The 23,205-nt window shown below is 42.0% G+C and overlaps 1 protein-coding gene across 1 annotated transcript in view; it reads right to left on the bottom strand.

Annotated features, from left to right (window-relative positions):
* Positions 1-20,719, bottom strand: part of LOC118365886 (death domain-containing protein CRADD-like) — a 31,866-nt gene extending 11,147 nt beyond the window's left edge. Inside the window, exon 1 of the mRNA XM_035748188.2 lies at positions 20,314-20,719. Within this exon, the coding sequence (XP_035604081.1) occupies positions 20,314-20,338 (25 nt within the window). The 5' untranslated portion in view covers positions 20,339-20,719. The remainder of the gene's footprint in view (positions 1-20,313) is intronic.
* Between the last annotated feature and the right edge of the window lie 2,486 nt (positions 20,720-23,205).

Below are 23,205 nucleotides of genomic sequence, written 5' to 3'. Positions count from 1 at the left end.
ATTTTTACATTAGTAGAGGAGTAGTATATATATACCCTGTCGCAAACCTCCGCCCATACCTCATCACTGATAGTCAGACCAAGGTCCTTTTCCCAGATTATTCTTCAGATTATTCTCAGAAAGAAGTCTATAGATAGGAGATTTAGCCTTTAATGGACTGTGCTGTAGCAAGAAGGGTTTCAACTTCATTCAGCTAAGCTCTAAATCCCCTCTTGGAAGTAAATGAGGAAATTACATATCTAATTTGAAGATGTTTTTTTTTTAAATGGATCTTGGCACATTGAATTCACTGCAGAGCTCTTGAAAGGATTTCAGTGAAGTGGTTTTCTGATGAAATAGATCTGAAAAGGTCCTGATTACTAGAGGATGAAAAAGATTCAAGTTGGCATTACTCAGGGCTTTTGGCAAGCCTGGGTTGCATACTATAGGCGAGTGAGAAGATATTTGGGAGGAAATGCACAGGTATTTCTCAGTCTCTCCACCCTAGTAGGGTGCTGTAAATCACAAAAGGTTTTGGCTGGGTTGCCCACTTCACTAAAGTTATTAATGAATATAATTGAGCTTAGGGGCAATGAACCACAGGATTGGGCTTCTATCTGAATCCACGTTGAGTCTTGTCTGTTTGTGATCCATGTTAGCATGTTGCAGATTTGGGCATACCAGTAGTACAATTGAAGGGAGGGAAGGGCAAGATCACCCTTAGATTCAGGTTTCGATAGAGTGGAGAACTTGATCATAGGATTTTTATTGCCCCAATAAATTTGGTGATGCCTTGGTTAGTTGTTTTGAAAAAGGAAACTGGGAGATAGCATGGGAGCATCTGAAATAAATAGTTCAATCTAGGGAGGATGGGAGCATCTGAAATAAATAGTTCAATCTAGGGAGCATGGGAGCATCTGAAATAAATAGTTCAATCTAGGGAGCATGGGAGCATCTGAAATAAATAGTTCAATCTAGGGAGGATGGGAGCATCTGAAATAAATAGTTCAATCTAGGGAGCATGGGAGCATCTGAAATAAATAGTTCAATCTAGGGAGCATGGGAGCATCTGAAATAAATAGTTCAATCTAGGGAGCATGGGAGCATCTGAAATAAATAGTTCAATCTAGGGAGGATGTTCATACGGATGACATTAATTCTTCTGACTAAGCAAATTGGGAGGGAGATCCAGGATTGGAGATCGTTCTTGATTCGATCCAGGAGTGGAAGATAATTTTCCATCAAAAAGCTATTCAGATCTGGTGTTACGAAAATCCCAAGGTATTGAAACCCCTGTGTTTTCCATTGGAATGAACAGAGAGTCTTCATAGAGCTGGTGAGTGTAAGATTGAGAGGGCAAACAGTGGATTTGTTCAAATGTATCTTATATCCTGAAAACTTGCCATACTGAACTGTCTAAAATGGGAGGGAATTCTCAGGGTTGGATATGTAGAGCGAGACATCATCCACGTAGAGCGAAATCTTGTGCTGCAGGCCGCCTGCAGAAACACCCATAATACTTGGATTGCTCCTTATCAGCTCTGCCAGAGGCTCCGCCCCCAACAAGTAGAGCAGGGGGGACAACGAGCACCCTTGTCTTGTGCCCCGTCCCAAAGGGAATCTGTCAGAGTTCAGTCCATTAGTAGTCACCATGGCATTTGGATGAGAGTATAGGGACTTAATCCATTTAATAAAGTTTGGGCCCATATTGAACTTTTCTAAGACTGAAAACAGAAAGCTCCACTCCATCCTGTCAAACGCCTTCTCAGCATCCAGTGAAGCCAGCAGGACAGGGGTCTTCTGTGCGTTTACTAGATCTATAATATCAAAAAAAGACAGCGAATGTTATCAGAAGAGTACCTGTCTCTAATAAATCCAGTTTGGTCCGCTTTTATTATTTTGGGATGAAGTGTTTAGTCTTTTGGCGAGCAATTTGGTAATTATTTTGTAGTCGAAATCCAACAAGCTTATGGGCCGGAAGGATGAGCAGGATAGAAGGTCCTTGTCTTTTTTGAGCAACACTAATGCTAGCTGTGTGCATTGAGTCTGGGAGAACTCAGTTTTTGCAAAAATCCTCCAGCATTGGCATGAAGATAGGGATGAGCTGGGGCCAAAAAGCTTTGTAGAACTCTCTGGGGAATCCATCTGGGCCTGGGGACTTATTAGGTGGCATGGAGGTAATTGCCTCCAGGATCTCCTCAAGAGTGAAGGGGGAGTTTAAATCTTTTTGATTGGTCTCTGATAGTTTAGGTAGTGAGATTCCCTCTAGGAAAGTGGAGTTCCGTGTGTTTTCTCTCAGAGGTATATAGTTTGCAGTAAAAATCATGAAAAGTTAAATTGATCTTTTTTGGGTCATATGTGACCTCGTCCTCTGCTGTTCGGATAGCCATGATTGTACGCTCTGACTGCTCTTTTTTTAATTGGTAAGCAAAGCAATCTACTGGGTCTATTGCTATACTCACGGTATTTCTGTTTAGTATCTATTTTATCTCCTGAGTGTAGTCCAAGTTCAGTTTGGCTTTGGCTGCTTTAAGTTGACTCAGGGAGGTGCTGTCTGGTTATGTACTTTTTCACAGCGTTCCAGCTCCCTCTCGAGATCTAGTCTGTGTGCTTCCATAGCTTTTTTCTTAGAGGAAGCACATGCAATTAGATGACCTCAGTGTGGCTGTGGCAGCGTCCCACATTGTGGCCGGAGAAACAGGAGAGTCTTTGTTGTCTTGTGTGTAGTTGTCTATCCATGTAGTTACCAATGTATGGAACGCTTCGATTGACTTCGGAATGTTTCTGCAGAGGTCAAAGCGGAGGTGGACAAAGGCGTGATCTGAAAGTGCTATGGGTCCGTTTGTACACGTATATGTTTAAGATGGTCACTGTATGGACAACCAATTAAAATAAATCTCCCCTCCGGATCAGGTATGGTTTTGTCAATTATGAATGGAGCATTCTTTTGGATAAGTACCATTAGTACCTCTGATTTGAAAGATGAGAAATACACCTGTCCCACCAAAGCTCTGCGGAGTTTGGCATGTTCGGCATCACAGAGATGTGACTCTTGTAATAGTGCAATGTCTGCTTTTTCCTTTTTTAGGGCACATAGTATCTAGTTATGTTTTATTGCATGACCTAGTCCATGGCAGTTCCATGTCAATAGATTTAAGGTACGAGTCAACGTCATCGAACAGTCATCGAACTCCAGTGCAAGTCATCTCTGGGTAAAGGTGGATAATAGTTACAGCTGCGATCACAAAATAAAAAATAAATGGTGTACATAAAAGAACAATCTCTGAACAGCCCAGATGAGTTCCCAAACAGCTCGACATGTTGGATCTATTACCGCCACGCTCAGTCTCAATTCTGTGTCCCGAAAAACAAAACATCAAACCGGGAACAGTTGGCAACGCACAACGTCTCCCCATCCCCACCAAAGAAATGCCTCATCCTCTCCACCCTGCATTGAGTAAGTGATAACGTAGCCCCTGTCCAGACCACATTAAAAAAGCGGGAGAAAATAAAATCAATAGCCCAGCCTACATATATCTCCCCCAAAAGTCATAGGGCTAATCGTTAGGACCAAATAAAACAGAAATGTTGGGGCAAGTCCTTAGGAGGGATCTATAGGATAAATGGTTTGTTTTCATTAAAACATAATTTCAACAGAATACACATTGAGCTTCTCGTTAGGTCTGTAAATGTGTCTTAAATCGACACAAATCAACTATCAATGGTGGAGGCTTATGTGAAAATGATAACTACAAATAATAATAGTTTAAAAAAAAGGGAAATAAAAGTAGGCTGAAACATTAGTAGGCCTAGGTTATGCTGTAGAGCCTATCCCTCTCAGCTAAAATAAATGTAAATTAGACGGCTATAATGACATTTAGCGGGGCGGTTGGGTCTTTGGATGGCGGCTATATGTTGTCTTACCTCCTTTAGTAATAACAGTAATCGCTTTTAGTCATTGGTCCATTTCTCAGTGACCAGGATTGTTTTTCAAAAAACTTTTTGCCTCTTCGGGAGTTTTGAAGTGTCGCAGGGCTCCTTGGTGAAGAATCCTGAGCTCGTTTGGGTATTTAAATCCCCTGAAGATGCTTCAGTCAATGGAGTATTTCTTCACCTCGTCAAACTCTCGGTGCTTTCCAGCTGACAGGTCCTGGTGTAAAGTGAGTTTGGCGTTTTCCACTGACATGGTGTTGATTTGCGCCGCCTGCAGGACTCGTTCCTTGTCGGTGAATCTCGGGAAATGTATGGTGATTGGGCTGCTGGTGGGGGCCTCAGTGCTCAGTGAGCTCTCTCCAGTTCTATGGGCCTGTCGGTGGACAGGTGGAGCCACTCGAAGTTTGTCTGGCAGGTAGCGGATCAGTGGCATGTTTCCCTCTTCTTTTTCGCCCAGATTTAATAGAACACAATTATTCCTTCTCCCCCCGTTTTCCAGGTCCTCTGTTCTCTTCCAGATGCTCTATTTTCTTTTTAGCATATGCTATTGTTTCCATGGCGTCTGTCAGTGAGTTTTCCATGGATAGGATTCACCCCTCTGCCTCATCCAGGTGCCCCGCATTGATGGTTCTTGTTGTTGATGTCAGGCAAAGCATTTTCCAGGGTTGTCACCTTGCCCCCTATCACACTGAGGCGAGAGTTAATGCCATCTACTTTGATGTGGAGTTCTGTACATTGGAATCTCAGCTCAGAAAGGATGTCTTCGACAGAGTGCGAGGTTGGCATTGGTTGGGCCTGGGGGAGGGGGGTCCTCTTGCTCCTGGCTAATGGCGCTAGCTTTTTCTGAAGCTTGCTGCTTCTTGGAGGCTTTTTCTGCCGCTAATGCTCGAGTCCGGGTAAAAATGTCCCCTGTAATGTCGTCTTTTGTAGCCGCTAAAGAAGTTTAACTTGAGCTCTTAGTTCATGCGGCCATCTCATTCAAGGGTCACGTGATCCCCATTAATAATTGTTGAAATAAAACATTTAAGCTGGTCCTGGCTAGGGCTGTTGCAGTGACAGTATTACCGCCACACTGGCAGTCGTGAGTCATTACCACAATAAAAATCCACTTAACCGTTGAGCCTTTGTAGTACCCAACATACTGACGACAATCAGGTCCTAATGGCATGGTACTCAAGCTCTATTGTCTTTCCATCAGGTCCTAATGGTCTGGTACTCATGCTTCATTGTTCCTCAGTCAGGTCCTAATGGTCTGGTACTCAGGGCTCTATTGTTCCTCCATCAGGTCCTAATGGTCTGGTACTCATGCTTCATTGTTCCTCCATCAAGTCCTAATGGTCTGGTACTCAGGGCTCTATTGTTCCTCCATCAGGTCCTAATGGTCTGGTACTCAGGGCTCTATTGTTCCTCCATCAGGTCCTAATGGTCTGGTACTCATGCTTCATTGTTCCTCCATCAGGTCCTAATGGTCTGGTACTCAGGGCTCTATTGTTCCTCCATCAGGTCCTAATGGTCTGGTACTCAGGGCTCTATTGTCCCTCCATCAGGTCCTAATGGTCTGGTACTCAGGGCTCTATTGTTCCTCCATCAGGTTCTAATGGCGTGGTACTCAGGTACTAATGGTCTGGTACTTAGGGCTCGATTGTCCCTCTAACCACTCTGACAATGCATATGCAACTGTACCTTGCTTTGACGTTGCCTACCCTATCCATTTGATCCCGGACTTATTTAATGAGGGAATTGTTCTACAAAGACAAAATGATTTGCTGTTGAAACAGCCAAGCATGTCGACAACATGCGACTAACAGTGCAGTTCTATGTGGGGGGGCTAAGTGCCTCGAAGGGCACAACGTAAGGGGGCAGGTCTACATGAGATCAGACACAGCAGCTTTCCAGTGTCAATAATGTAGGCTACAATAATGAAAGGTGGTTAAATGGCATGGAGAAGTAATGGAAAATGGTGTATAAAACACTAACAGTAAATAAATCAGGAGGTCTCTATAGCGTAATGTCCTTTGTGAATTTCGCTGAAAATAGTCAAATGGACCGACTTGAAAACAAAGCTACTGTACTTCTTCCACCCCAAGTCAAGCACGACGCATACTGGATGGACTGGTTACATTGTGCTACACTCCAAAATGTCTACCCATGAGTCTGGGAGAGAATGTATAGCCCTAGGCCATGTTGTTGGTTCATTGATTGTAAAGGGCTGCTTACAGTTAGCATACAATTTGTGATTTTGTATTTGAATAGTCTAGTAATATGGATTGTTTTTATATTTCCATAATTAATTGAGTGACATTACCTTCAGCTATACAGAATCTCACCACCATGCATTTCCATCTTCTTCTTGCTCTCCTTTATTCCGTTCTTGAGCAGGCAGGTCAGTGAAGTATATTTTGTTGAACCTGTTACTATTGATGTTCCCAAACAGATTTCACTTGGTTTCCCAAATGAAGCACTGGGTAACTGCAGGTACAAGATTGGCGAGACAAAGGCAAACATAGTTTGGGAGATATTTCACCTGTTTACAGCCAGAAGCATGCTCCTCAAACAGTGGTTGGTGAGTGGAGTGAAATAACTTCTTATATTTACTTCTCAGCTGCTCATATTAAGCACATGCTCTGCTATAAAAACAGAAGTAGCCTACAAAACGAACTGGCGGGAAGGCACAGGGCCTCAATTCACTATTTGAGTGTATACAGATGTAATTTTTTTCCACTTCCCTGGTCCCAGATGAAAAGGGTGCGGGGGGCTGCCTTAACTTACATCCACGTCGTCGGCGCCCAGGGAAAAGTGGGTTAACTGCCTTGCTCAAGAGCAGAATGACAGATTTTTAGCTTATCAGCTCAGGGATCCAATCCAGCAACCTTTCGGTTACTGGCTCAACGCTCTAACCACTAGGGTACCTGCCACCCCATAGCCACTCTTGCACACTGGCTCTGTAATGGGAAAAATATCCTTCATTCTATTCAACTCATTCTGTTCACCTGAAATTAATTTTCTTCATATCATAATTTCTCTTTTGACCGGACTAAAATAAATAATGGATTTATTGTGATGGTGTATATTAAATGTATTTATTATACTTGTTAAATGTAGATGTACCAAAGGCAGCTTGTATGTGTGGAGGCCTGGAGATGCTAAACCTGTTTATGTTAACTAACGGTCAATTAATCTTGAGACAGGAAGTCTTTTGCAGGACAATAACCGGCTGACAAAAATGTTATGACCGCCACAGCCCTAGTCCTGGCCGTGTGATTGGTCGCCTGGCTACCACTGAGTGGAGCAGCGGGCCTCTAACTTTAATGTTTCACAGTTTGAACGGGAAGACACTCCTCCTGCCAAGATTCCTGGAAAGCAGACAGCAGGCACTAAAGGAGAGGGGGGCCACCCTTGGCAACGGAAACAAGGCAGCAGCACAAGGCGCTCTCCCTCTCAGCCTGTCTCAGCATGAATTTACTGCTCTTTATCAGGCCACAGCCACTATGGCCTCAGCGTCAACTCTCACTATGCAATGCCTTCCATTTTTACAGCTTTAACTTACACTATACCCTCCATGAGACAAATAGCTAAGCCCCTAAGAACAAGCTACAATGAAGAACACAGTTAAACTCTCACGTTATCATGCCCTGGCTAAACGTGCCAAATAGCCTCGATAAGGGCCTTCTAAGAACAAGCTACAAGGACTTAGCAATAATATATTTTTTACTCTCACTTTACAATGCCCTAAACATGCCAAATAGATAGGGTCCTTCTACCAACACACTACAATCTATTTGCTAGGGTTGTACCACTGTGAAGGTTGTCATCTTGGTAATCGGTGTACGATAATAACATGTTTTCAATGGCACAGGAGATAAAAGGGACAATCTAGATGAGATCATGTTCGATGGTCATATCTGATCACCATGGCAACAGGTGAATAACAGTGGGAGAAGAAACATTTTAGTCAAACATCTTCAAATCTGCTCCCATTTAGCCATAGCCTCCTGTACATGATAAAGTAGGCGGCAAGGTTTCCGTTAGCCGGTAAATGCTGGCTTTTGGCCGATAAAAAAAATGAAAAGCAGATCATGTTGCTGGCCAAATTGTCAGAGACAAGAAAAAAAGTTTTATTATTAGTTGGCAATGGATTCAATTAATTGATGGAAATGCCAGTCCATTTACTCTACCTTCAAAGGCAAATATACTTCATAGGCTAATAAATCTTCAAGCTTCTTGGAAATTAGTGTCGATAGTGTGCCATTTATTTTTACTCAAGCAAAAGACAAGGTCCTCATAGGGGACTTCAGCTAAGTGTACCCTGAATGGATAAAAATTGGCGAAGATTGCGTTGATTATCCCTGTTTCCAGTACGCCCGGCGAGAGGGGATTCTTTCTCCAAAACAGAGTAAAGATGGCGTCTTCTTGAGGACAAAGTAACGAGGCTGATCTCACCATCTCACATCGCAAGCTGCTCCAAGGAGTTTGACAGTGTTGACTTCCCAACAGCAGCGGCTCACTTTGAGCAGGCCAAGGTTGGGCACAAATGCAAGTAAATTTGAGGCAAACTGTTAGTCCGGCCCCATCCTCGGAGTTCTGCTGCCGCCTTAGGCAAGATCACCACATGCCGCCCGTGTCATGTACAGTTGAAGTCGGAAGTTTACATACACTTAGGTTGGGGTCATCAAAACTTGTCTTTCCAACCACCACAAATTTCTTGTTAACAAACTATAGTTTTAGCAAGTCGGTTAGGACATCTACTTTGTGTATGACACAAGTAATTCTTCCAACAATTGTCTACAGGCAAATTATTTCACTTATAATTCACTGTATCACAATTCCAGTGAGTCAGAAGATTACATACACTAAGTTGACTGTGCTGGTAAACAGCTTGGAAAAATCCAGAAAATGATGTCATGGCTTTAGAAGCTTCTGATAGGCTAATTGACATAATTTGAGTCAATTAGAGGTGTACCTGTGGACGTATATAAAGGCCTACCTTCGAACTCAGTGCCTCTTTGCTTGATATCATGGGAAAATCAAAGGAAATCAGCCAAGACCTCAGAAAAATTATTGTTGACCTCAACAATTCTGGTTCATCCTTGGGAGCAATTTCCAAACGCCTGAAGGAACCAAGTTCATCTCTACAAACAATAGTACACAAGTATAAACACCATGGGACCACGCATCCGTCATATCACTCAGGAAGGAGACGCGTTCTGTCTCCTAGAGATGAACATACTTTGGTGCGAAAAGTGCAAATCAATCCCAGAACAACAGCAAAGAACCTTGTGAAGATGCTGGAGGAAACGGGTACAAAAGTATCTATATCCACTGTAAAACGAGTCCTACATCGACATAACCTGAAAGGCCGCTCAGCAAGGAAGAAGCCACTGCTCCAAAACCGCCATAAAAAAGCCAGACTACGGTTTCCAGCTGCACATTGGGACAAAGATCATACTTTTTGGGGAAATGTCCTCTGGTCTGATGAAACAAAAATAGTGTGTTTGGCCAAAATGACCATTGTTATGTTTGGAGGAAAAAGGGGGAGGCTTGCAAGCCGAAGAACACCATCCCGACCATGAAGTATGGGGGTGGCAGCATCATGTTGTGGGAGTGCTTTGATGCAAGAGGGACTGGTGCACATCACAAAATATATGGTATCATGAGGTGGGAAAATGTGGATATATTGAAGTAGAGGTCGACCGATTAATCAAAATTGCTGATTAATTAGGGCCGATTTCAAGTTTTCATAACAATCGGAAATCTGTATTTTTGGACACCGATTTGGACAATTCTTTTTTTGTTTACACCTTTATTTAACCAGGCAAGTCAATTAAGAACACAGTCTCCTTTTCAATGACGGCCTAGGAACGGTGGGATAACTCCTTGTTCAGTGGCAGAACGACAGATTTTTACCTTGTTAGCTCCGTGATTCAATCTTGCAACCTTACAGTTAACTAGTCCAACGCTCTAACCACCTGCCTCTGATTGCACTCCACGAGGAGCCATTTAGACCTGAGGCTAAATGGATTTTTATTGATGTAATTATATTAAGTTATAAGTGTTCATTCAGTATTGTTGTAAGTGTCATTATTACAAATAAATAAAAATGTAATCGGCATCGGCTTTTTTTTTTTTTTGGGGTCCTCCAATAATCGGTATCGGTGTTGAAAAATCATAATCGGTCGACCTCTATATTGAAGCAACATCTCAAGACATCAGTCAGGAAGTTAAAGCTTGGTCGCAAATGGGTCTTTCAAATGTACAATGACCCCAAGCATACTTCCAAAGTCGTGGCAAAACGGCTTAAGGACAACAAAGTCAAGGTATTGGAGTGGCCATCACAAAGCCCTGACCTCAATCCCATTTAACATTTGTGGGCATAACTGAAAAAGCATGTGCGAGCAAGGAGGCCTACAAACCTGACTCCGTTACACCAGCTTTGTCAGGAGGAATGGGCCAAAATTCACCCAACTTATTGTGGGAAGCTTGTGGAAGGCTACCCGAAACGTTTGACCCAAGTTAAACAATTTAAAGGCAATGCTACCAAATACTAATTGAGTGTATGTAAACTTCTGACCCACTGGGAAAGTGATGAAATAAATAAAAGCTGAAATAAATCACTCTACTATTATTCTGACATTTGACATTGTTAAAATAAAGTGGTGATCCTAACGGACAGGGAATTTTTACTAGGATTAAATGTCAGGAATTGTGAAAAACTGAGTTTAAATGTAGTTGGCTAAGGTGTATGTAAACTTCCGACTTCAACTGTATAGTGTAAAGATTTGAAACGGATTGATAGACTAGAATAATGACGCAATTGGTGCACTCCAATTGAGCTTATTCAGTAGCACTTGGTAACAGAATATCGTTGCCAACTATTCACATCAGAGAGTTGCAATCACTCGGCAGCCAACTACCTATATTAGGAAACAGCTGCTATCAATAAGCCATGTGCACCAAACATTAGGACCAAGGTGTTCCACAGGGATGCTGGCCCATGTTGCCTCCAATGCTTCCCACAGTTGTCAAGTTGGCTGGTGGACCATTCTTGATACACTTGGAAACCGTTGAGCGGGGAAAAACCTAGCAGCGTACCATACCTCATTCAAAACCACATCAATATTTTGTCTTGCCCCTTCACCCTCTGAATGGCACACACACAATCCATGTCTCAATTGTCCCAAGGCTTTAAAAAAAACTTCTTTAACCTGTCTCCTCTTCAACACTGATTGAAGTGGGTTTAACAACTGACATCAATAAGGGATCATAGCTTTCACCTGGATTCACCTGGTCAGTCTACGTCATGGAAAGAGCATGTCACGACCACACAATATTTCAAATTACAATAAACATTTAACATCATCCAGAAGCCCTGTAAAAACAGAGGTCATTTGAGCTTTGGAAGCATGTGCTTTCATAAATGCATGGCGCGGGCCTCATTTCACAAGAGCATTGTAAAGTAAGCTCTCAATGATTGCCGGTTTTATAATTGTCACTTTGTTGATTAGGCCTAATTAAAATGTTCATGCCTAGGCTAAATTAAATGAGAGGCCTAGATTGTATTTGAAAACAGCTGTGTTTTGGTATTTATTCATTCAAATGTTAATGCAAATAGCCATCAAGACAGGTCTTTCACAAGTGATATTATACTTTGAAGTTGTGTTTTATTACTGTGTAGGTGACTTGTTCTTCTAGGCTAAATGTTATTTTCTATTTTTAAATTATATTCATTTGATTTTTAGCAGAGATGATTTTTAGCAGACATTTCTATTTACAGGCTCATTTCTATTCTGTTATGATTTACAATAAACAAACAAAAAAGTATTTTGAGCACCTTGTCTGCACCCCTAATGCATTACGCCCCCAATACATATGGTTGTCCGGTAAATTTATGGGACATGTGGTAAATTTCTCAAATGTCCGGTAAATTAAAAATCTTGCCGGTCAGGTTGTTCGGCACCAAATGTTCCTCATGGGAACCCTGGTAGACAGCTAGTCTAATTCTCCTGTCACACGCTGTTCTGTGGAAGAGAGAACCTACACAGCATGCCTCTTAGCAGGCAGTGCAGGAAGAGGTAAAGCTCTAACGCAAGGGTGGGCAACTTCAGTCCTCGAGGCCCTGATTGGTGTCACACTTTCTCCATCCCTAGCAAACACAGCTGATTCATCAAAGCGCATTCTAAACTGAAGATCATGATTAGGTGATTGGAGTCGGGTATGTTAGCTGGGGCAGAACTGTGACACCAATCAGGCCCTCGACGACTGGAATTGCCCACCTCTGCTCTAACGACATGTTAAGTTATGATGAGAGGACATATAGTACCAGCATCTATCCAATCAGGTGCTTACAGGAATCCCTTACTGGTGGAGACCAGAGACCATGGTAACCTGAGAGCTGATAGAGGGACGCATGTCTTCTGTGTCACTGCATCAGCAGAGGAGCAGGAGGGCACAAGAAGTGACAGCATGTGTTCCAAACAAATGCACCGATGGCAATAAAACGTATTTAATACAACCGTGTGTGTGTGTGTGTGTGTGTGTGTGTGTGTGTGTGTGTGTGTGTGTGTGTGTGTGTGTGTGTGTGTGTGTGTGTGTGTGTGTGTGTGTGTGTGTGTGTGTGTGTGTGTGTGTACTGGGCAGCGAGTGAAGCAGGGATGAGGTAAGGGTTATTGAAAAACATAATACCATCATGGTTTCCAAGGCAACCCACCAATGTCCTCTGTGCCATTATAACAGGAGCGGGGGAAGCTGGGGATAACCGCAGAGCACATCCATACATTTATGTGAATTACGCCAAATGATTCAGTGAGAGGCGCCTGTATAAAATGCATGAAGTCATTTTCAGGCTAAATGATCATTTTCAGAACGCCAGACTCTCCCCACTGTGTTCAATCAAGTAGAATAAAAGCCTATAGAAAGTGAAGGCTCTCGTCCTCTCCTCCACCTGAAACGCTCTACTTGCACTCAGTTCTCTGTGCTGCTGCTTCTAGGAAATCTGAGAGCAGCTTCTTTTCTCTTTTCTCCCCCTCCCTGTCCACCCCCCCACATCTATTTATTACAATCTGAACAGCTGGGAGGGGGTCAGGACAGGAGGGTGAGAGGGAGAAATAGAGAACAGACAAATGGCTTTGATTAAATATTTTTCCTAGAAAGGAGGATGCAGTGTGTGCCTGACCTCGGTGCTAGCGCTGAGAATGAAAACAGCTTTCAGGGAAACCAGGCCTGCGAGAAACTCGACACACTCATGCCCTAGACAGTCCCAAAAACAACAGACTTTTTCCTCGACATCTTCCCTTTTCTACACGAATACTGTACATTCAAAATAAAAAGGAAGGCTTCATCCTGTATATGGTTAGTATGTGCCAAAGAAAAAGCTACACATATTGTTTTTCCAAACTATTCATACAAAAGTATAGCTGGGCGATATGGCCCAAAAAACTCTTCATTTTTATTTTATTTTTATTATGGCCGATTTACGATATACTGTATATGTCGATTTTGTAAATGTTCGCTAAATAAACTTTAATGCACAATTAAAGATAAAAAAAGTATACCTAGGCTAACTATAAGCCTTCCACAACCATAAGACCCACTAATAATTGTAATATTTTAACAAAAGAGTTTAACCTGTTTATTTTTCATGAAAATGCAATTTTTGTAACAAATTTAACCAGAACCATGTACATCGACTAATACATTTATTGTAGCAGGCATTATAGAAAATTAACAATCTCTCAAGCACAAGCCCATGTGCTTCTTATTTCAAATCTAGGCAACTTGGATATGTTTGCTTGCTAACAAGGTAGAACAGTTCGAACTGTGATGAACACACCCTCTGGTCCGTCTCCAACTGTTTGAACAACAGCGCCTGTTCACTTTCTTTAGATGTTGAAATCAAGTGTCTTACCTGGATAAGAACTTATTTCTCAGAATGAGAATGAGTTGCCAATTCCTTATATGTGTATTTTGCTCATTGCACATTTATAAAAACACATACACCAGACAGCTAGCACAAACGTATGTGGCTAAAAACCTCCTAGTGGTACATTTGAATTTTATTTAAAATCAAGTCAGTTAAGAACAAATTATTATTTTCAATGACAGCCTAGGAACAGTGGGTTAACTGCCTGTTCAGGAGCAGAACAACAGATTTGTACCTTGTCAGCTCGGGGTTTGAACTTGAAACCTTCCGGTTACTAGTCCAACGCTGTCACGTTCTGTCCATCGTTCGTATGTGTTTTCCTTGTTTTAGTGTTGGTCAGGACGTGAGCTGGGTGGGCATTCTATGTTGTGTGTCTGGTTTGTCTATTTCTATGTTTGGCCTGATATGGTTCTCAATCAGAGGCAGGTGTTAGTCATTGTCTCTGATTGGGAACCATATTTAGGTAGCCTGTTTTGTGTTGGGTTTTGTGGGTGATTGTTCCTGTCTCTGTGTTTGCACCAGATAGGACTGTTTAGGTTTTCACTTTTCTTGTTTTGTATAGTCTGTTCATGTATAGTCGTCTTTATTAAAAACATGAATAACCACCACGCTGCATTTTGGTCCGCCTCTCTTTCACCAGAAGAAAACCCTTACAAACGCTCTAACCACTAGGCTACCCTGCCGCCCCATGGTACCATAATACATGGTACCATAATACCACACGCGGCAGAAACTGAGCGTACATTTCCCAAAACATGCTCATTGATATTCTCGTTTTAGTAGGGTCTGCTCTGTTCTACATTTTGGTAGTTGAGATATAAAAAAGGGCATTGTTAGAAAGGTCATCTATTACAGTCAAATAATGTCTGAGCGTTTCGGTGTCAATATGACCGATTCTGTTGGACCAAACCTCAAATGCAAATAGCGAGTTTAAACTGCATGTCGTGAGAGAGGAATTAGTTATCTTTCGCATTTGTTGCGAGTGGCATGGGCTTGGTGTCTGTGAGAGTGGGAAGGTACATAGTGCACACAGAGCAAAGGAGACTAGACCAAAAAGACACAGAAAACTCATAAAAACACACCCAGATTCTTGTGACACAATTGGAACTAACATTAACATTAATTTGAATTCATTCGATATGTCACCCAGCCCTATACAAAAGTAGTAGTGGCCCTCAGTCCTCTGGTCCTCATTACTTATTGGGTCACTAGTCTGCAGGCATTACAACACAGTCGACTAACGTCATACCAACGTCATTTTTGGCAGTAGCTAGCTGCTACTGGAAACCACGTAGTTTAATTCCATTAAATAGAATTTGGGATTTTTAAAAATAAATTCATGAATAGTTGGTAATACCAACTACGCATACATTTTTAAAAACATTTTACTGAATAAAACCATGGTGTTTTGGTCATATTAATGGCCTTCAGATAAGGACACGGATGCCAGTGACCTCCAGGATGGTTTTATAGTGAGTTTACTGACCTTTTATTCACAAAAAGTTGCATGCGAGAGAAAAACACGAGGATCGATTTAACAAAACAGAGCTAGAGTAAACATCCACCAGAATGAGATGTTTACACGTCTTGATCAAGTGCCAAAGACTATGTTTGTGCCGTATTTCTGGAGCCAACCATTTAAGGTTGTGATGCTGTTGACATGTGGACAATCTAGGATGGCTTTAGAACAGAGTAGTCCACTCTATAACCATCATTTAATGTGCTGCCATTGTGCCTGTGCTGCCTATCGCGTTTATAATAGAAGAAATGTGGTGTCACGCAGAATTCCAATTAGTAGAAGTCTCGAGGTTCTGCTCGCCTGAGTTAGAATACGTCATGATAAGCTGTAGAACATACTATTTACTAAGAGAGTTTATCTATTTTTCCTAGCTGTCATTTTATCACCACAAACCGATGCTGGCACTAAGACTGCAGTCAACGAGCTGTATAGGGCCATAAGCAAACAAGAAAATGCTCATCCAGAGGCGGCGCTCCTAGTCTCCAGTGTTTTGAATGCAGGAAAACTGAAATCCATTTAACCTCATTTCTACCAGCCAGTCACCTTTGCAACCTGAGGCGAGAGGAAAAAAAACTCTAGACCACCTTTAATCTACACACAGAAACGCATACAAAGCTATCCATTTGGCAAATTTGACAATAACTCTATGCTCCTAATTCCTGCTTACAACCAAAAACTCAAACTAAGTACCAGTGACATGCTCAATACGGAAGTGGTTAGATGAAGCGGATGCTAAGCTACAGGACTGTTTTGCTAGCACAGACTCGAATATGTTCCGGGATTTATCTGATGGCATTGAGGAGTTTACCACATCAGTCACTAGCTTCATTAATAAGTGCATCGACAACGTCCCCCCACCCCACATGACCGTATGTCCATATCGAACCAGAAGCTATGAATTACAGGCAACATACGCACAGAGCTAAAGGCTAGAGCTGCCGCTTTCAAGGAGGACACAAATCTGGACGCTTATAAGAAATTCCGTTACGCCCTCCGATGAACCATCAAACAGGCAAAGCGTCAACACAGGACTAAGATTGAATTCTATTACACGGGCTCTGATGCTTGTCAGATGTGGCAGGCCTTGCAAACTATCACAGATTACAAAAGGAATCCCACCCACGAGCTGCCCAGTGACAAAAGCCAACCAGACAAGCTAAATGCCTTCTATGCTTGCATCGAGGCAAGCAGCACTGAACAATGCATGAGAGCACCAGCCGTTCCGGATGACTGAGATCAAGCTCTCCGTAGTCGACGTGAGTAAGACATTTAAATGGGTTAACAGTCAGAAGGCGGCAGGGCCAGAAGAATTACTAGGACGCATTCTCATAGCATGCACTGACCAGCTGGCAAATGTCCTCACTTACATTTTTCAACCTATCGCTGACCCAGTCTGTAATAACCTACATTTCAATCAGACCACCATAGTCCCTGTGCGCAATAATGCCAAGGTAACCTGTCTAAATGACTATCGCACCATATCACTCACATCTAGAGCCATAAAATGCTTTGAAAGAGTGGTCATGGCACACAACATCATCATGCCAGATACACTGTACCCACTCCAATTTGCATACCGCCCCAACAGATCCACAGATGATGCAATCTCTATTGCACTCCACACTGCCCTTTCCCACCTGGACAAGAGGAACACCTGTGAAAATGCTGTTCATTGACTACAGCTCAGCGTTCAACACTATAGTGTCCTCAAAGCTCATCACGAAGCTAAGGACCCTGGAACTGGACACCTTCCTCCGCAACTAGATCCTGGACAAAGAAGCCACATCAGGGACAGACTGATTTTCTGCAACAGGTACAGGGATTGGACTGCTGAGGACTGGGGTTCTCTGACGAATCCCCTTTCCGATTGTTTGGTGCATCTGGAAAAAAGCTTTCCGTAAAAGACCAGGTGAGCGCTACCATCAGTCCTGTGTCATGCCAACAGTAAAGCATCCGGAGACCATTCATGTGTGGGGTTGCTTCTCAGCCAAGGGAGTGGGCTCAGTTTCACAATTTTGCCTAAGAACATAGCCATGAATAAAGAATGGTACCAACACATCCTTCAAGAGCAACTTCTCCCAACCATCCAGGAACAGTTTGATGACGAACAATGCCTTTTCCAGCATGATGTCGCACCTTGCCATAAGGCAAAAGTGATAACTAAGTGGCTCGGGGAACAAAGCATTGATATTTTGGGTCCATGGCCAGGAAATTCCCCAGACCTTAATCCCATTGAGAACTTGTAGTCAATCCTCAAGAGGCGGGTGGTCAAACAAAAACCCACAAATTCTGACAAACTCCAAGCATTGATTATGCAAGAATGGGCTACCATCAGTCAGGATGTGGCCCAGAAGTTAATTGACAGCATGCCAGGGCGGATTGCAGAGGTCTTGAATAAGAACACTGCAAATATTGACTCTTTGCATCTACTTCATGTAATTGTCAATAAAAGCCTTTGACACTTATGAAATGCTTGTAATTATACAGTATTCCATAGAAACATCTGACAAAAATATCTAAAGACACTGAGGCAGCAGACTTTGTGAAAATTCATATTTGTGTCATTCTCAAATTTTGGCCACGACTGTACATCGTCATAACAGTTCATGAGAGAGGGGGGTTTCAAAAAAGGGAGATCGCAATTCTGTTTGCACACTTGTTTACATGGATACGTGTCTTAATAAAACCTATTTGAATCAAGCCATTGCACTTCGTTATTATCATTCATGTTATTACTTATAAATATTAATCATCAAATTAAGAAATGCCAGGTTGGAGAGGATGTCGCATTTTCCTATTGACACGACAAAAATATGCCTACCTTGTCAACTTTTCTGCATATAATTTTTATTTTTTAAATACAGTCCTATTTCATTCAAACCAAGTCTGATGGATTCTATCCCACTTTTACAGAACTACTAGCATAATGTCACAAACCCTGATGCTGTGGTCATTCGAAGGCCGTGGCATTGGCATGTGTTCTACAAGGAGGACGCCGTAATGAGAGAAATAATATAGCCTAAGCTACTGAAAATCTACTTTTTACAAGATTCAAATCATGACAGGAGCGTTTGATTGTTATTTACATTTTTAAATGTAACTTTTATAGGCAAGTCAATTGCGTGTGCTCACTGCTCAATGATTGTCTATATTGTAATTGTTTTTAATAACCTGACCAGGGACTCCGGTTGAAAATTAGCCGGCTGGCTAAAACCGGCACTTTTACTGAAACGTTGATTAATGTGCCCTGTCCCTGTAAAAATAAAATAAACTCAAACTCAATTAATAAATTCTTATTTACAATGACGGACTACACCGGCCAAATCCGGACGACACTGGGACACGTGTTTGCCGCCTATGGGACACCCAATCACGGCCGATTGTGATAAAACCTGGATTCGAACCAGGATCTCTGTAGTGACGTCTCTAGCACTGAGATTTTTGAAATCTAATATGGTGGCTGGATTAACCAGAAGTTAAGCTTTATTTTTATGTATTGCACTTGTGATTTCATGAATAAAATATTTATAGTAATTTAATTTGAATTAGGCGCTCTGCCATTTCACCGGATGTTGTCAAATTGATCCCGCTAAAGGGATTTGATCCCTAAGAAGTTTTAACAACATGGGCATCCATAAAAGTGCATTGTGGGCCGACACTGTATAGCCTAGGCCACTATTCTACTTTGTGAAGATTCGTCCAGGACCGGGCCTGATCAGCTTTGATTAGTCTATTATAGGCCTCAGAGCCAGAACAACCTTGACTGCAGACAAATCCAAACTTTAAAAAAAAGAATGTGCATTGGATAAAATAAATATTTTTGTACTGAAGCGCCACAGCCTATAGCGCTCTACACCCCCCTGCGCATCTAGCCGATTAGCTGCTCGAACATCAAAGGACCGTTGGAAAGAGGAGGAGATGTAGAACCTTTAATAGACTAATTTAGCTAAACAATTGATTAGAATCATTAGTGAAAACTCCTGCTATTAGGTCAAATGTATCTACATGAAAATAAAGTTAAAAAATGTTTTGTTCATTCTAAAATGAATGTAGGCCAATTTAAAAGGTTTTGATGGTTATTTTATTCAGTTATCGTCACAGCCCTAGTTAGTCTACACCTGTTTACAAAGCATTTGAAGATGTGATTCGTTTCTTAGAATACAATGGATTTCTATGCTTTTAAGAGTTAGAATTTGGGACGGATGCCATGTTGACGCCAAACCAGAATGGTATTATGGACTGTTTGTGCAAAGGAAAGCCACTTTTTTTTGTGTACTATGCAGACATATTGCACTTATTGTACAGATATTGCAGGGTAATAGGCATAAAACTGCAAACAAATGTTAGAACCATAGAATTATGGGAATTAAGGGCCTTTCCACTCACGCACTATGCCTTTGAAACTCCCTGACAATCTCAGGACTGGTCAACATGTTGGGGAATTTAAAGCAGGCCTTTAAGACTAATCTCTATGGGCTGGCTTACCCTTCTATCCAATTGTTGCTTTCATGATATGGTTATATTTTATTTGAACATTTCTGTTCTTTATATTATCAAGTTTATGTATTTTATACAATAATAATCTAAAAGTGTATCGTAAAAAGTGCTTTACAAAAGATGATACATTATTAATATTGTTAAAATCTTTATAGTAATTATATTTCCATGGTTACAACCAGTGCTTGACTTGGGCAGGAGTTATGGCACATCAAATGTTCTACTGCTCGAGTTCCTGCACGTCTTATAGAATATTAGCATAAAAGTATTCCAGAGTTCACCTAAACATAAACAGTACCTGTACTCAAAAATAAGTACCAGCACCATCAAGCCCAGCACTGGTTTGAGCTATGTTGGTTGGTTCTAGCTACCTATTATATTTCTATGGTCTTTTGTCTGTACTAATGAATGGCCATTGAAAATCTAGCCTAACGTTAGTTGGATGTCAAACACTTGGCAACAGACTCACCTGTTGGACTTTTGCCCAGGTGCATTGGGTTGCTCCAAATCCTGGAGTAACTTGTCTCTCACCCAAGTAAACTCTTCCTCCAGGGAATTCAGAAATGTACCCAACGCCCGCGGACCTCGGGTGGGAAGGATATCCAGCAGTCTCAACGTCTTCTTTTTGTTGCTTTTTTGGGACTGAATTCTCATCCACCTGGCTCTTTAAAATGTTCTCCTGGTACAGGAATTGAACTATGGTGTCATCAATTAAAATTTGGTTGGACAGGTCCAGCCGGTGTTTCCTGTGCCTCAGGTCCATAGTTGTCATGAAATAACTAGCTAGTCGTACATAATGTCTACAAACATATATTTCGTCAAATGAACCCACCATAGCCAATATTTATTGGCTAAAATTAGCTAGCTACGTTAGCTAGATCGCCTTCATGTGAAGTTGGTTTGCTGCTAACGTTAACTGCAGCATATACGCAAAGATTTCTTGTTTTTTTTGTCGCAACGTGAACAAAAACGAACCTTATTCCATGATTAATTTCATGTCAACTGTCATTCCTCTTGTTTTACAATAACTTTCAGCACGCTCATCTGCTTAGTTCCTCTTCTTTGTGATTGGGTTGGCGGATCACACCCAACTTTTACGGCGCATACAGCGCCAATTATTGTTCTGGAATGTGAGGACAGTCAAGGGCTAACTACATAAAATTAGCTTCATTAGTCCTGTTCCTTTAAGAAAGTAACATAGAACCCTAGACACCACTTTCCTCCCCCCACTACACCACTCATACCCCAACACCGTCCAGCCTCTCTAACTAACCATGTCACATAATCTCTCCCTATCTACTCCACACATCAGCCTCTCACCTAAATCCTCTCTCTCCACCTCTTCCTTTACTGATCCATGCACAAGATAAAATTGCCTCCCATTACCCACTAGCATCCCGCTCCATTTGCCAAAAATCAAGCCCCTTTGCCCGGATCAAGGACTTGACTTCCCTGCAGCCCAGCGGGATCTGAATATCTACCCCCGCTCTTCTCACAGCACTCTTAGCCACCACATCGGCCTTCTCATTTACCCTTCACACCCACCTTGGCGGGAACCCAGCAAAAGCCTACCACCACTCCCATCCTCTGCAATCCCATTAACAGCACCATCATCTCCACAAACAAGTCTCCCCTATCTGACCTGCCCTTCTTCACACCACTCAACACTGCAGCCGAAATCAGAGCAGATCACCTCTCTGAGTGGTTTCATCTCCTCCACCCATCTCAAACCTGGAATCATGGCCATCAACTCGGCCGCATAGACTTGTCAGTTAACCGCTTACATACTCCAACATTGAAACCTGGAATATACACCCCAGGCCCCACCCTACCACTGCCTGGATCCTTCAAACCATCTGTATCTATCCTTAGAAACAAATAATACAGATTATCTATATATCTCTCCACACACCAAATAACATCCCCACCCCATTCTCTCCTGCCCTCAATCATATCCACATCTAAACTTGGTTTCAGAAAGAGCCACGGAGGAACGTTCTCCAATGCAATTGCCGGCCCGTTTACTTCCTCATCAGGGGCACAGCTATGTAATGTCCGACTAAACATGAGCCAAGCGGTCTTTCCTCTCTGATGGCTCTTCCCAAAAATATTCTGTCTGTGGTATAATTAACATGTCTCATGTTTGTCTTGCAAACAATGCATTTACTAAATGTCAATGTTTTTCTTCTACTTCTGAAAAACAACATTTCTACTGGATCTATTTGATAGGAAATCGATTCTACAGGCAGCCCAATTAGAGTATTTTGCCCAATTATGAGCAAATGATCAGAACTGGGCTGCTTGCGTAAATAAACAGCTTTAGACTGATTTCTGTGTCAACAATAAAACAAAACAGTTTTCATTCTTATTAAACTAAAAACACTGTAAGTTGTGAGGGAGCCGAAGCCTTGAGTATAAATCCCTGATGGGATCCCATGTGACATCAGTTAATGAGTTAAACCCATGTTGACAGGCAGGCCTCTATGTCATCATTGTCATGTTAATCTGACCTGCCATTTTCAGTTACATCTGAACCTCATGTCCCATCCTTGTGGCAATGTGAAGTGCCAGTTCAAAGCATTTTAACTCTCAGAACAGTGTCCAGTCTAAAACCTATATGGCTGCAGAGCCAAGCCAACATAATTACATGAGAATGCAAACAGAAACGAAAGGAACATTTCTGCATCTCTTTAAAGGTGTTTATAATACTACAATAATAGAGCACAATAATAATAATCCTGCACAATTAATGTAAAACTTTCAAATGTGTCTAGCTGCACCCAGTTCTGCATTACTGAACCATGTCCAGATATGATAAGATCGGCTCTGAAACTCATGTCCCAACTGATCTGTTGAGGCTGTTACCAGGCTTCATATTTGCATGGTAGACTTGGATATGAATGACAAGAACAAGGATGCTGTACTTGCCTTTTAAATATCCCAGTAATAATAACGGATAACAGAACAGGTTGGACTGGTGATTGATAACAGAAAGCGACTGACAGGTTTACAGTGAGATAAAAAAAAAAGGCCCTAGTGACCCGGTAAGAGCTTTGCAGCCAACGACAGACATCAACTCTAGTAGGTCTACTTACTCTCCATTCAGGGAGTGTCAGATAGCTTCCCTACAGCTGAGCAGGGGAAATCCTGACCCTAACCCATGGTCGATATGACAATTGACAACCTTCCATGTCTTCCTATTCAACCGGTCATCAACGGTCTGACCTTTGAGTCCTGGTTGATACAGTAGCTCTTCTGTTTCAGCCATTACAAGACTTTGTTGAAGTCTGCAGCTGTCTCAGATTATGAAGGCAGGAAGCAATGTGGAGTGAAATTGACAATTTCTGTAAAACAAAAATAT

Source organism: Oncorhynchus keta, chromosome 33 (assembly GCF_023373465.1).
Source record: "Oncorhynchus keta strain PuntledgeMale-10-30-2019 chromosome 33, Oket_V2, whole genome shotgun sequence".
Taxonomy (NCBI): domain Eukaryota; kingdom Metazoa; phylum Chordata; class Actinopteri; order Salmoniformes; family Salmonidae; genus Oncorhynchus; species Oncorhynchus keta.
This window is presented reverse-complemented; position numbering and strand designations above follow the sequence as displayed.